The sequence below is a fragment of the Lycorma delicatula genome, chromosome 8, assembly GCF_047948215.1.
Source record: "Lycorma delicatula isolate Av1 chromosome 8, ASM4794821v1, whole genome shotgun sequence".
NCBI classification, from domain to species: Eukaryota; Metazoa; Arthropoda; class Insecta; order Hemiptera; family Fulgoridae; genus Lycorma; species Lycorma delicatula.
This window is the reverse complement of record NC_134462.1, coordinates 95,945,638-95,961,615: the sequence shown is the minus strand read 5'-3', so window position 1 is coordinate 95,961,615 and position 15,978 is coordinate 95,945,638. Positions and strand designations below refer to the sequence as shown.

The window sequence follows — 15,978 nt, the reverse complement described above, 5'->3', positions numbered from 1 at the left end:
CTATGACTTTGTAATAAAAAATGAAATTAATTTTCACAAAACAATATAACATGAAAATTGCTAAATAACTAAACAATAACCTCACATTACACCAACTTAAAAATGGGTGAGGTCAAGCAGTATAGCCGTACAGAGCAGTAGAGCATCATAGCTATATGGCATTATAGCCATATAGCGGTCAAATAGTGTAAACAGAAAATTCCCTATGTTTATTCAGATTAATTTCATGCCACTGTACATTCATCTTGGTCCATAATATTTTTCTATCTTCAAAATTTAACAGAGAAATCTTTGCTAGATTTATCAGCATGTAAACCCTCTGATATGCAGGTATTTATATAGCCCTACAAGTGTCTTTTTTGTTGGTATATAATGAACATGGCAATCTCTGTAGTGGAGCAGTAATGTCTTCCCTCTTCATCCAGAAGTTTCAGTTTACATCCATCAGGCTAGACTGTTTTGTCTTGTGCTATAAATTAACTTCTTACTATAAAAAAATTGCACTAGATATTGTAATTTGCTGTAAGCTTGTTTTTACAGAGTGTAAAATAAATAAACATGGTTAATTTCTGAGAAAATAATTTTGACTAGTACATTCTAGGTGTTTTAAATGCATCATAAACCTTAAGAAAGGTAGAGACATAATTTAAAACATACTGGGTTAAAATTTGTTTTGAGTCCATTAATTCAAACTGAAATAGTTATTGGATCTAAATGAAGTCCAATAGTTAAGGAATTGTCAAGGTTTTTGCTAATGTTGACATTTTAAGACCTCTTAGTTAAAAAAACACAAAAAAATTACAGAAATTTCTGGTAGATGTATGCACATACATAGGTGTGTATTGGTTTATATTCTGATTAATATCTCTGAACTGGCTCAACGTAAATTCTTTTAAAATGGCTAAATAAGTTTCTTTTTGTGGAGGATAGATGTATTAAATTTTGGACAAAATAAAGAAGAGGTAGTTTTCACAAATTTTTACTTTTTGTATAGTGTTGTATAAAAAAAATTCATTGTAGTTCAATGAAAGAACTTAGTAGGTTATTTAAAATTTAGAAGCTTTTTAAGTCTTATCATTTTTATGGGTAGGGGATATACAACATTATTTTTATACAGTTTTTACCCCGTGTCTTGAAAACCCATTGACCAAACATGTTTAAATTAGTCTGTACATGTGTGTATATATAATACACACATACAAGATATTTATCCAGTCTTTGCTTTTTGATCCCGTCAAACAAGGGAGTATCATAATGCTGATATTTTTTTAGCCTTGTCGAATACCAAGTTGGGCCTGCTTATTAAATTAATAATTATACCATTAATTACATTTTTAAGGCTCCATAATTCAAGATGGCTGAATGGGATTCTTACTTAAAATATCAATATTTTAAGTTTTTAATTTGCAAGATTGAAAATCCAACTGTATATAGACATGGAAACCTTTTTAAAAATCTGATATGGTCAACACATGACTTCCTTGTACATCTATTAAATTACATATACACATTTTTTTTAAAATGAAAACTACATAAAATTTTATTTCATTAATAACTTCTTATATTTTTTTCTTTTTTTTTCTTGTTATTTAATTATTATTTATTGTAAAAATTTTTTTACAATCGCAGGTTAATAATTATTAATAAATCAATATATTTAAATTGAGATGAAGTTGGATTCGAACTGATGTGCCTTCCCGTAACAACCAAATATTTCAATTTTATTTAGTTATAACTCTGGAACCAATGAAAATAAGTACCACTTATATATGGTTGAAAATCTCTCAATGAGGACTTATTGCAGTTAAAGTTCAAAATCCAAATTTTTTAACAATTATACTTTAAAAACAATATAATTGGATACAGTATAAAAAGTCAAGAGAGTCAGCTGGGATCCAAAAAGTTTTGCTAAGAATTTTTTCCGTCGACTATTCTTTTAATACTGCATAATTTATTTATTAATTATACAGTATGAAATTTTACCTTTAGGTAAAAATGCCATTTGATCAAAGGGATCATTTGTATATTTTGTAATTTTGGATCAAATCAGACCCAATAAAAACACTATTTTCACTATTATTTTTTAATAATAATGATAAGTCATTAATAACTTATATTTAATGATCATTTTCACAAATTTTATTTTCATTTAATTAGTTTAAATTAATATTGTTTGAAATTGGCATTCCTAAAAGCCAAATATTATTATTTACATTTTTTTATTTAAAATTATATAAATTTTACTTAACTTAATTTTATTGTATTTTCATTAAAATCGTTTTTTGAAATAAGGGGCATTGGAAGTTTAGCAATCCTTTGTGGGTTTTTTCTTTTTAACTTGTTATTGTGATCTAAATAACATTATTTATAAAGGAGCATAATAAGACTGGATCATTGTTAAGTTTCTACATAATTTTTACTTTAAATAAATTTGTCTTTGCCCTGAATGTTGTTTTTTCCTCGTTAGTTGGTCATATTCATTGTTCATCCCATTTGTATTTTTAGCATCAACTTCTTTACAGAAGTAAACTCATTTTGTATCGAATGATCTCTCATAATCAAGTTAAAATGTTACATTAAAGAAGCAGTTTTTAAGGGAAACTGTATTTTTTTAAGTAAAAAATACACTAAAAAATAAAGAGATTTTTCACATTTTCAGACGCTAGAATGAGGGATCTTTTAGTGTTGAATTAAGTTGAAATATAATTTATAAATTTTTTCGGTTTAATATGAATCTGCATCATTTTAAAATAAATCTTGGTCGGTTAAGTTCACAACATTACTGAGACTGTGCATAATATTTAAGAACTAATTTAACTTTCATTAGTAGTAGAAGTTTCAGTTTTTAATAAATGTTATAAACGGATATAATAAAACATGCACGAAAATAAGATGCAATTACTACATTAATTTTTAAATAAATGTTACTTCTGTTCATATAAAAATTTGTATGACTACATATGTGTGTACTGAAATAATCTGATAATTAGTGTAGAAGGTTAGTAGACAGCCTTCTGTTGGCTTAAAAAGAGCTACGGCAGGGTGAGTATAGGCAATTAAATAATTTTACTGTATAATAGCTGAAGGTCTCTTAGTCAAAAATATTTTGCTTAAATTCAGTGTACAAATTTTTTGTTGCTGTTTAGTTTTGGATTGTAGACACTAATTATAAATCATAAAATACTTTGAAAGTATGACAGTCAATATGAGGCCAGTTTCTAAATCTGTCAGTGTGCTTGTTGTTCTGATGTATTTCTAGAGTATTACTTTATTTTCTTTACACTATTTAAATTAATTTACAAAGATAAATTTTGCTGGTGTTGCTATAACACTGCATTAATTTATGAAATTAATAATTTCATACATGATGTAAAATTCTTTCCGCAAATTAATTTGCAATAGTGAGTTATTTATTTTTATCATATTCAACAAAGTAAGAAAATTGTGGAATTGAAAATGTATTGCACACTATTCCTTTTCTAAATTTAAAATGTTTTATAACTTATAAATAATGCTAAAATTTAACATTTTCCAATTTGCAAGCTAGAATAAATAAATTAAAAAAATTATCAAGATGTTAAATTGGTGTTCATTGCAAAGTAACAGTAATGAACAAATTAATATTTAAGAACTGAAATCTGTATGTTAGGAATTTATATAAAATTAAATTAAACAATTTTTTATTAAAATAAATATCTTAACTTTTTTATAAAATAATTTATACACAATAAATATAATTAAAAAACAATCTAAACCTATTTGAAATGACAATAAATTTGTAAAAACTTTCTCAATTTCTTCTAATTCTATTAATTATGAAAGCAGTTACTGAAAATAACAATATCCAAAAAGTAACAGACATAAATCCTTTATAAACTATAGGATGGTAAAACTTAAATCCTTTAAGCGACACGCTTTGATAAGTGCTTGTAGCTGCATTTACTGGTAGTGCCCACATCACTGATTTCATTATCTGATGCGCTCCTTCAACTGGCCACAAAACACCTGTTTGACAAAAAAATGATATTAGTCTGGTATAAAGGCACAGAACACTGATATACATAATTTATTTTTCAGAAATTAGCAAATTTATTTTTATTAATAAAAAGTTTAACAGAAAGTATAGAAGTATATTTTGTTAATAAAAATTATTAATTTCTACCATAAATTTTAACATAACATTTTTACTGTTAATGTAACAATGTTTTTGCCGTCTTTAAGGTGCAATTAATCAGAATTAAAAGACAGACTAGACAAAACAGAGTTTTGCAATTAGCTGATAGAACTACTTCTAGCTCTGTTAACTGAGCTTGCAGCTTTTGTGAACTAATATGAGTTAGTATATATGCATATTATTTCAATATAGTACTAATAATTTAAGAAAGAACACTTCAATACTGTTTTGTGCTATCATTACATGAGTAGGAAATGCATCTACCTATGTTTCCTACATGAAAAATCTATATACTATGCAACTTTATAATAATTAAATTTTTTCTTAGATTTAATTAACAGATGAATGAATTTAAAGAAAACTGCTTATATGAATTATATATTTTATATGTATGTATTATGTTAATGTATATTTTCATCCATATAATTATGTATTTCCAATTTTATGTCACTTTCTTGTGAATCTCATCCATTATTATATGTATTAGAAAAAGTGGAAACATTACCCTACTTCAAACCTGTCCCTCTTAAATTATTCAGCTACGCCAGTTTTTATTTGTATTCATCCAAACAACATTCTCTATACTTTCCTATCTTCACTCAGTTAATTTCTTTATTTAGAAGTGGTCCCTTTACTATACACCTCAGGACTACTACTATTGTAAGTTTTAATGATATCAATGAATATCATTACCATATCTTTCCCCACTCTTTGTCTCATTGCAAATATCCGGTAAATAGATTTGTTTTTTATGTAATCCTGCAGATTGTTATCTCCCTTCTTGAATAAGAGAATTATTTTTTCTCTACATGATCATCCTATTTATTTTTATTTACCACTAATCTTAATTATTGTTAACTACTATTTTTAATGTTTCTCCCACTTCAATCTTTTCAAATGTAACTTCATCTCACCCAGCTGCCTTTCGTAATTAATTTCTAAAACCTCTATACTAGTAAGACGTAATAACAGGGATGACTTCTAATGCCCCATTGTACCAGGTGTGTAAATATGGAACTGGAAGTTTTGTATAGGAAATACGTGTTTATTTTATGAAAATGATAGAAAATATTTTATTCAAAATATTGTCCACCGCTAGCTATACATTTTTTCTATCTCTCTGACAATTTATGATTGCCACACCTAAAAACCTGTTGCTCATTTGAGGCAAACCAGTCATTGAGCCATTTTCGTACATTTTCATAAGAAGTGAAGCGCTGCTCAGCAAGTGCATGTCCCATCAATGCAAATAAATAACAGTCAAACATAGCCAAGTCTGGTGAGTAAGCCACATGTGAAAGTATTTCCCAACTTAATGCATGCTTCAATCGTTTCCTTGATCAGTTTTGCTGTATGTGATGATGCATTGGTTTCACCGGATTTTAGCAGCTCATAATAGATCACACCCTTCTGTTCCCACCAAATGTAGAACATTTTCTTCTTTTCTATAGCGATTTGTCCTTGAAATCGATGTCGATGGTTTGCCTGAAGTTACCCATGATCTTTTACACTTAGGGTTCTTGAATTACATCCACTTTTCATCATCACCTGTCACAATTCGATGGAGAAATGACTTTCTTTTGTACGTGGCGAGCAGCATTTCGCAAGTGGTTTTTTGGTTTTCTGTTATCATGTTTCTGGGTTCATGTGCAATCCATTTTCCCATCTTCTGGATCTTTCCCATGGCTTTCAAAAGTATGGAGACGACTTCTCATATTACATTTAATTGATCCACGAGTTGTTGCATTTGAGCATCATCCTCATCCAACAATGCTTGCAATTCATTGTTTTACAACTTTTTCAGTGGTCTTCCACTTCATTTCTCACATCAAAATTACCACTTCTAAATTTTTTAGACTACTCAAAGCACTATGATTTACCAAGAGCATGCTCACCGTAAGCTTCGACAGCATTCAATGTGATTCTGCAGCAGTTTTCTTTAAATGGTAAGAGAAAGTCAGTGCTGTTTACAGATCGTAGTTTGTAGGTACAAGTCTTGACATGTTCAGCGCTAATTAAAACTATGCTGTTGTATGAAACTTGTACTGTTGTGAGTTGAAAATCTTTGTCAGCTGTTAAAGAAAGAAAATGGTGCCAATGATGCAGTTTGACGGTAACTACATTGACAGCTAGGACCATCAATGGGCAAATTCAGGTTTCATATACCTGTTAAGGTTTACCTGTTAAGAATTTCATTTCACATTGTAGAAGCAAACATTTGACTAAAGTTAAACAAAATTTAACTAAAGTGGCTGGCATAGATCTAGTGGTAAAAGATATATATGTATTATAAGCACAATACTATAATAAATCAGTACATTGCATAAGTATGAATTATTTAAAAATTTTTTTGTTTAATATTTTTTTAGCAGAAGGAAACTAAATAAATAATAAATTTCTTATAGTTGTATAATTAATAATAAACAAACTAAAACTGTAATTATACCAATTATGTTTAAAGTCATTACCAGTTGTCAAGAAAAGAGCAAGAACTGTCCCGATACCAGCATAAGAACAGTTTCTGTCAGAATCGTAAATCTCACTCAAAAGGAAACCTGAAATTATCAAATTAATTATTAAGAACTATACATAAAACTAATAAGTTGTGTTAAATTTTACTATTATTTTAAATAAACCTAATAATCAAATGTTATTATTTATTAAGCAGATCTGCTACTTGCTCATGAGTGAATACAACATAAATGATAAAAAAATATTACTCTCTTTTTTTTTTTTGTCTTCAGTCATTTGACTGGTTTGATGCAGCTCTCCAAGATTCCCTATCTAGTGCTAGTCGTTTCATTTCAGTATACCCTCTACATCCTACATCCCTAACAATTTGTTTTACATATTCCAAACGTGGCCTGCCTACACAATTTTTCCCTTCTACCTGTCCTTCCAAAATTAAAGCGACTATTCCAGGATGCCTTAGTATGTGGCCTATAAGTCTGTCTCTTCTTTTAACTATATTTTTCCAAATGCTTCTTTCTTCATCTATTTGCCGCAATACCTCCTCATTTGTCACTTTATCCACCCATCTGATTTTTAACATTCTCCTATAGCACCACATTTCAAAAGCTTCTAATCTTTTCTTCTCAGATACTCCGATAGTCCAAGTTTCACTTCCATATAAAGCGACACTCCAAACATACACTTTCAAAAATCTTTTCCTGACATTTAAATTAATTTTTGATGTAAACAACTTATATTTCTTACTGAAGGCTCGTTTAGCTTGTGCTATTCGGCATTTTATATCGCTCCTGCTTCGTCCATCTTTAGTAATTCTACTTCCCAAATAACAAAATTCTTCTACCTCCATAATCTTTTCTCCTCCTATTTTCACATTCAGTGGTCCATCTTTGTTATTTCTACTACATTTCATTACTTTTGTTTTGTTCTTGTTTATTTTCATGCGATAGTTCTTGCGTAGGACTTCATCTATGCCGTTCATTGTTTCTTCTAAATCCTTTTTATTCTCGGCTAGAATTACTATATCATCAGCAAATCGTAGCATCTTTATCTTTTCACCTTGTACTGTTACTCCGAATCTAAATTGTTCTTTAACATCATTAACTGCTAGTTCCATGTAAAGATTAAAAAGTAACGGAGATAGAGAACATCCTTGTCGGACTCCCTTTCTTATTATGGCTTCTTTCTTATGTTCTTCAATTGCTACTGTTGCAGTTTGGTTCCTGTACATGTTAGCAATTGTTCTTCTATCTCTGTATTTGAACCCTAATTTTTTTAAAATGCTGAACATTTTATTCCAGTCTACGTTATCGAATGCCTTTTCTAGGTCTATAAACGCCAAGTATGTTGGTTTGTTTTTCTTTAATCTTCCTTCTACTATTAATCTGAGGCCTAAAATTGCTTCCCTTGTCCCTATACTTTTCCTGAAACCAAATTGGTCTTCTCCTAACACTACCTCCACTCTTCTCTCAATTCTTCTGTATAGAATTCTAGTTAAGATTTTTGATGCATGACTAGTTAAACTAATTGTTCTGTATTCTTCACATTTATCTGCCCCTGATTTCTTTGGTATCATTACTATAACACTTTTTTTGAAGTCTGACGGAAATTCCCCTTTTTCATAAATATTACACACCAGTTTGTATAATCTATCAATCGCCTCCCCTGCACTGCGCAGTAATTCTACAGGTATTCCGTCTATTCCAGGAGCCTTTCTGCCATTTAAATCTTTTAATGCTCTCTTAAATTCAGATCTCAGTATTGTTTCTCCCATTTCATCCTCCTCAACTTCCTCTTCTTTCTCTATAAAACCATTTTCTAATTCATTTCCTCCGTATAACTCTTCAATATATTCCACCCATCTATCGACTTTACCTTTCGTATTATATATAGGTGTACCATCTTTGTTTAACACATTATTAGATTTTAATTTATGTACCCCAAAATTTTCCTTAACTTTCCTGTATGCTCCGTCTATTTTACCAATGTTCATTTCTCTTTCCACTTCTGAACACTTTTCTTTAATCCACTCTTCTTTCGCCAGTTTGCACTTCCTGTTTATAGCATTTCTTAATTGCCGATAGTTCCTTTTACTTTCTTCATCACTAGCATTCTTATATTTTCTACGTTCATCCATCAGCTGCAATATATCGTCTGAAACCCAAGGTTTTCTACCGGTTCTCTTTATTCCGCCTAAGTTCGCTTCTGCTGATTTAAGAATTTCCTTTTTAACATTCTCCCATTCTTCTTCTACATTTTCTATCTTATCTTTTTTACTCAGACCTCTTGCGATGTCCTCCTCAAAAATCTTCTTTACCTTCTCTTCCTCAAGCTTCTCTAAATTCCACCGATTCATCTGACACCTTTTCTTCAGGTTTTTAAACCCCAATCTACATTTCATTATCACCAAATTATGGTCGCTATCAATGTCTGCTCCAGGGTAAGTTTTGCAGTCCACGAGTTGATTTCTAAATCTTTGCTTAACCATGATATAATCTATCTGATACCTTGCAGTATCGCCTGGCTTTTTCCAAGTGTATATTCTTCTATTATGATTTTTAAATTGGGTGTTGGCAATTACTAAATTATACTTCGTGCAAAACTCTATAAGTCGGTCCCCTCTTTCATTCCTTTTGCCCAGCCCGTATTCACCCACTATATTTCCTTCCTTGCCTTTTCCAATGCTTGCATTCCAATCTCCAACTATTATTAAATTATATTACTCTCAACGTCAACAAAATTTATTTATTGTTAGATGCATATTAATTTATAAAAATGTTGAATTAGTAAATAATATAGTTCATTTCATTATAATTATTATATATATATACACACACACACACACACACACACACACACACACACACACCATTTTTATTTACACACAAAAATTAATATATATATATTTTTTTCTTTGCTTATTGATAAAATTTATACCCCAAATCTGATTATATACATTACAAGCAGAGGAAATATCTTGCAGACCATGGGGAGTTGAAATGAAGTTATAATGGCTCTAGTTACTGTGTTGTCTGAATGCATAAAGACAACATAATTACATTACCACTTTATATTTAATTAGTAAGCACAAAATTTTATTTACTACTTCATAACATTAAAATGTATTGCATAAGCTAGTTTTATACAACTTGTAAGAGTGTTCTTTCATTAAATAACATAATATCATATTGATATTGGGGCATGCCGAACTTGAAGAAGTACTAGTACTACATCAAATGCTTTTTTATTAGTCATTAACTAAAACAGTATAGATTTACCATCAAAGACATATTGATATAATTTTCCATTGACAGGATGTTGAATGACTAAGAATGACTATATTCTAAAAAAAAAAATTAGTTTAATTTGCAATGTTTGAAATTTTTCATTAAATTTACAACTAGTAACCATTAACTAAATTTTTGTCAAGAGGAGATGGTCAGCTGATAAATAATTTAAGTGAAGACAACAGGTAAATGCTTCAGTAATAAACTGATACAAAAAATCTGTAAGCTTTATTTAACTAAATTTCATTGCTCATGTGTAATGCTATACAAATTGCAAAACTGAGATAATGAGCACAATTAAAAATGAATTTTTGCTTCATTTTGGGTATAATACAGAGGTAATATTAAAATAATCTTTAATTATTTTTAATAAATGATCATGTTGAAAAATTACATTGCTTGCCAAGTATGAAAATTGTGATATAATTCCTTGTAAACAAACATATGTCTACATATCTCTTTTGGTAATATAAGCACTTAAAATATATATAATTTTTTTTTTTTAAATTACCTTCTTCAAATCACTTCTAGTAATATAGAAGTATAGAAGCAGTTTGATTTAACATTATGCTGATTTGTTGTAAAAAATTAAACCTTTGCTTATTAAAATTATGAAACAATTTTTCCAATGAACTGTTGATAACTTGAGAATAGTTAACGCAATTTTAATAATTAAATCAGCATACATACATACATACAAACAAACTCATGGACATTTGATTTTATAAAACCAGTGAGTTAAAATTACATTACCGTAACACATTCCAGCAATTTCAACTAATAGTAGAAGCAATACAACAAGATATGGATTGCCTTCCATTGGATTATAAAACAGTCCATATGCAGTCCATAAAATAATTGCCGTTTGACAAATCATTAAAATGAATTGAACAACAGTATGTGCCAGTACTATTTCCAACATAGTCATTCCTAAAAAAAATTAAAAACTATTAAATTGGGAAAATGAATGAAAATTAATATTAAATTATTACTATTACTCAGACACATTAAATTTAGGTGTTCCTTAAAAAAGCTTACAAAAGTGTGTAGTTGTCATCCAACAATAGTTTTAATTGAATCAGTCATACCACCTATACAAAATCTAGGCAACAAAAGTGAAGTATTCTTGACCAAGAATTACATAGTAGTGGCCAATTCCTTTCCGCTTAAGTATATGTTAGTGAACAATACTGGATGGTTGGTCTATTTTTTTTTTACAAAGTAAACTAAATAATTTACATATAAAATCATTTTTTTATCAATACGTTCATTAGATGCATGGTGAGAGATATTTGTTACACATTTATTTATATGATTATTTCTTTAAATTAACTTTATATATGGTAATATATATATATATATAACTTAATATATGGTAAACATCAAATTTGACTGACTGTAATTCCATTTCAGCTGTCACAAAAAAAAGCAATTAAACCTAAATGAAGTTCATGTTTTGAGCAGCTGCCAAACAGTAAAGATGTTTATGCCATATAAGATTTCTGGCAACCCCTAATTAACGTACTCACTCTAAAATTAACTTATCTCCCTAAATTCTGCTTATGTAGAGGACATTTAATTTACCTTTTTTTATAAAATTATATTTTTTAATGATATACTGGCCCAAACCTCCGTGCTCATACACAATAATGATAATATATATTTTTTTTTGCCGGCTCCCACTCACCTAAGGAGTCTTATTATACTGGCATAAATAAAATGAAAGAGTAACTCTTTAATCTGAGCATCTTTCATCATGTGGCACTCATCCAACCAATAGAAGAATTCATCCCAGACAACTGGTATGTCTGGAGTAATGGAAATGACAGCTACTACAATCCTGTCTCTTAAATCAAGTAATCAGTAGGTATCGGAGGTACATGTCCTTTATAAAAAAAAAATGAAAAAATCATATGGGAGTCAGATTGGGTGACCTTAAAGGCTTATAAACAACCTCTGTCATGTGTCTATGCTAACCAATGCAGTGATTGGGGAAAACATCATTCAACTGATCCAGAGACACGCTGTGAGGAGGCGTATTATTTTGTTGCCAAATAAAATTCTCTGGTCTGTTAGCACTTAATGAAAGAACTGTCTTTGCAGCATATCCAAATAAGCAACAACTGTTATGCTTGCTTCAATGAAAAAGAACAGCCTCTAAACTTGCCATTAGATATTGCACAGAAAACATTTAATTTTGGGGAGACCCTTTTGCATCATAAGAGTTTACAGGGGTTTTCTGACTCCAGATACAGATATTATGTTTGCTAACTGTTCATTTAGTTTTGTTGACTCGTCACTAAACACAATACAATCAAGAAAGTCATTATCTGATGCTGCAACATTTTGATTGCAAAGTCGGCATGTGTAGCATATTCGGTAGGCTTCAAAGCCTGTAATAGTTGTAAATAGTATAATTGAGGAGTAAAACATTCCACACTGGTATTGCTATTTTGAGCTGGCCTTCCTAACAGAATTTTTAGGACCAGGTAGGAAACGACTCCCTGATGTTAATTCAGTTTTCTTCATTTCTTTCAAAGAGTCTCGATCATCCTGAACTTTTCCCTTTATATAGTCATCTGGTCGTTTCAAATCAATTGTGCCACTGACGAATGTTATTGTCATTTGGAGGATTATAATTAATTTTTCTACAAAACACTTGTTGAATGTAACTACAGATTCACATTCAGCTAACTACAAAACACACAAGACTTTCTGTTCAGAAATTGCTGCCCCGTTGATAGTGGTGCTATCACAGAGATAGGGAATCAATTTATGACTAGTTGTACAATTAAAACTGTTCTTTTTGCTCTTTGATTCTAGTCTTAAATCAGCACTGTATACTTCTCATCCAAGAAGTAATATAACAAAATAAAACCATGATGTATGGTATTCTTTTCGAAAAAGAGCCTTTCCCTTTCAATACCTGTGTAGATCAAAGGTATGTGTGTGTATATATATATATATATATGTATATATATATATATATATATATATATGTAAAATTTAAATATAAATAAGTACAGTCAAACATTCTAATTCAAATATTTACAGTTGATTAATTAACAATATTTACTCATTTCTTGAGCATTTCAACTTTTCTGTTAAAAAATCAGTTTCCATTTACAATCTCATTGACAGTTCCAGTACAGCAATAAATTGATATTTCACTGGATAAATGATTTGTTTATTTGCTGGAAATTAATCTGTATCTGTGAAAGTTAACTGAAGGCGATCCAATCACTGTCCCTATATCACCACCATCTTGCATAAAATGTTAACAGTTTGTAGAGGTATAGCAGATCAAATGTTTTACTCCTGTTTTCAAGTGTGTAAACTTAAAGTTCTTATGATGTTCTTAATAATTTACAGTAAGGACAGAATCCTATTCTATATGATTTTAGATTTTCTTCAAACCATCTGTGTACTTTATTTGATGAGGATATTTGGTCAAGTTCCAAACAACAGAACTACAGAGCAACACTCAAATACTGATTGTATGCTAATCTGATGTAACCTTGTTATGGTATTAACTCCTGAAAGTGATAGCTTATCTATTTAATTAATTCAAGATTACATCTGGCTTTGATTCTATACTATTAACGTGTTATGAACATAATATGTTACTATACAGCATTATTAGAGATCAGTAGTATAATGAAGTTTATGAACTTTATCATCCTTGACAAAATAGTCAAACCTCAGAGGAAGTGTTTTATGCTAATAAGTAATAATTTTTTGACTATTGAGCCTCATTTTATTTTTATCAACTTATTTCATTACTTTTTTTATATCACCCTAAAGTTTAGTTTTATATCCTCTTCACAGTGTACTACAAATTTCTCTTCACAACACAGATTCAAATTATTGGCATGTATGTAGAAACAGGACTGTATGTCATGAGCTGTATTGATAATGTAAAGAATGAAAAGTAGTAGTCCCAAGATTTGACTCCTAATGTTACATGAAATTCCTGAGAGATAATACTTAAATTCATATATGAAAATTTCTTCTAGTCAAGTAACATTAAATCAAAAAAATAAGTGGTTGAAATTAGTGATGAGAATTGCGATTGGAATAATAACAAATGTCTTTTGCATATCAAGATGTGTAGATCAGCCTTTGTCTTAGATGCAATAAATCAACATATTTTATAACATCAGCTAAATTGGATTCATAGTTGATCTAGCTGAAATGAAAATATAAATTTGTTTTGAAATGTTATGGTTTTGATTGCTACATGCAAAATAATAATTAAATGACACGCAAAAGGTTAATTAATCACTATTAATCTCATGATGATCTCTTTTTTGTTGAACTGGTATATATGTTGAACTCTTTGAACTGGTATAACTAATGCAGTTTTCCAAGCATTTACTAACTCAATATTAAAGAGCCAACAGAGGACTGGTGCAGTGTATTCTCAGATTACTTTAATTATTATTGGTGAAATAATAACTGCAAATCTTCATTATAGTATTCATATTCAGTCTGGCAAACAGATCTGTAGAATCGAGTGACAGATCTACATCGATATAAGTTACCATCAATTCTACTTGTTTAACCAATCTTTAATTCTGATAAAACTGTTTTTACTTTATTTAAAGAAGCTAGATGAATGAGCATTAAATTTACATTCAGCATTACTGATTTTGAGGGCTATATCTCAAGACATTTAGAATGTGTAATAATAATAATAATGTATCTGTATTGACAAAATGCTCAGTTACAATTGCCCTATTTTTTTTTCTCTTGTTGTGCATGAAAATGCCAATCCTGACCAGTATTCATAACCAGAATCTTTCAGAGGAAAGACAAAAATGTTACACTGTATCATGGAGATGGGCAACAATAATAATATGCGTTCAGACTTGCCCTGGTTGAAGGAATGATAAAAATCTGACACCAAAGAAATACAGACAAATTGAGTGAGAATAGTCATTATTGCCAGTAAAACTATAGTAATAGTGGAACATGTTAATTAACAATTGAAAACTGGGAAAGATTAAGGCAGATATAATCAACAAAGTATATAAAATTACTTCATTGAATAATTTACCTGCAACAAGCTTCCTTTCTAAATGACCATAAAGTTTCTCCAGCAACAATGCACCTGATGTAAACATCATTGATAAATAAAATCCAAACCTGAATGTAACAAAAGAAAAAATTACTTGGTAAATACTTAAAATTGTTTAAAAAATATAAAGAAAAGTATAAATGCCTAACTTTAAAATTAAATTTTAATGAAAGGGAAAAATGTAATAACAAGACTGTCTATGGCAGTGTTTCTCAGTCTTTGTTATCAAAATGTTTTTCCAATATGTATTGAATTGTAAAACTAGCATATTTAAGTGACATATTTTCTTACATAAATGACTTAAATTTAAGTTTGCAAGGAAGTATGACAATTACCTTTAATTTATTTAACAAAATTGATGCATTTAAAAACAAATAAAATTTGGTTAAAAAATTGAAGAAAATAATCCTGATGTATTTAATTATTACAATTTCATTACTACACAAAAGGAATTAATAGTTGATAACTACTTATTAATAGTGTAGTAATAAGTCAACATTTACAGTCACATGATGGATTTGAAAAATATTACCACACAAACATAAACTTGCAGGAAATGAATTAATGGATAACTAATTATTTTATTGAGAATAATTGTAATAATATAAATTTAAGTAAAGAAGTGTCTTGGAACTGAGTTCATACATAACATTAAAAAACAAATTTTCAATTAAATTTAATTAAATTTTGGATTGCAGTAAAAATGAATAAATATCACAATCGTTTATCAATAAATTCATCTCTTCAATTAGGTTTAAGTAATTTACAATTAGTTTGTAATATGAATTGCTTTTAGTTCCTGTTTTTAAATAAAACAACCTACATTTACTTTTTTTATTTATTTTCTAATTTTCATTTATATATTGTTTTGTTGTTTATAAATAGAAATGATATTAATTAATATTATGTAAATGTAAATTTAATTACTAATAAAATAAAAATATGATTATAAGTATCTTTTTTTTGCT

The 15,978-nt window shown here is 29.1% G+C and overlaps 1 protein-coding gene across 3 annotated transcripts in view; it reads right to left on the bottom strand.

Moving 5' to 3' along the window:
• Positions 1 to 3,663: 3,663 nt before the first annotated feature.
• LOC142328934 (ABC transporter G family member 23-like) overlaps positions 3,664 to 15,978 on the bottom strand; it is a 226,270-nt gene continuing 213,955 nt past the window's right edge. For all 3 annotated transcript variants that reach the window (XM_075373111.1, XM_075373112.1, XM_075373113.1), the window contains exons 13-16: positions 14,990 to 15,078; positions 10,684 to 10,860; positions 6,643 to 6,729; positions 3,664 to 4,005 (exon numbers count right to left, since the gene is read on the bottom strand). In XM_075373111.1, coding sequence (XP_075229226.1) covers positions 3,791 to 4,005; positions 6,643 to 6,729; positions 10,684 to 10,860; positions 14,990 to 15,078 — 568 coding nt within the window. In that variant the 3' untranslated portion in view covers positions 3,664 to 3,790. The remainder of the gene's footprint in view (positions 4,006 to 6,642; positions 6,730 to 10,683; positions 10,861 to 14,989; positions 15,079 to 15,978) is intronic.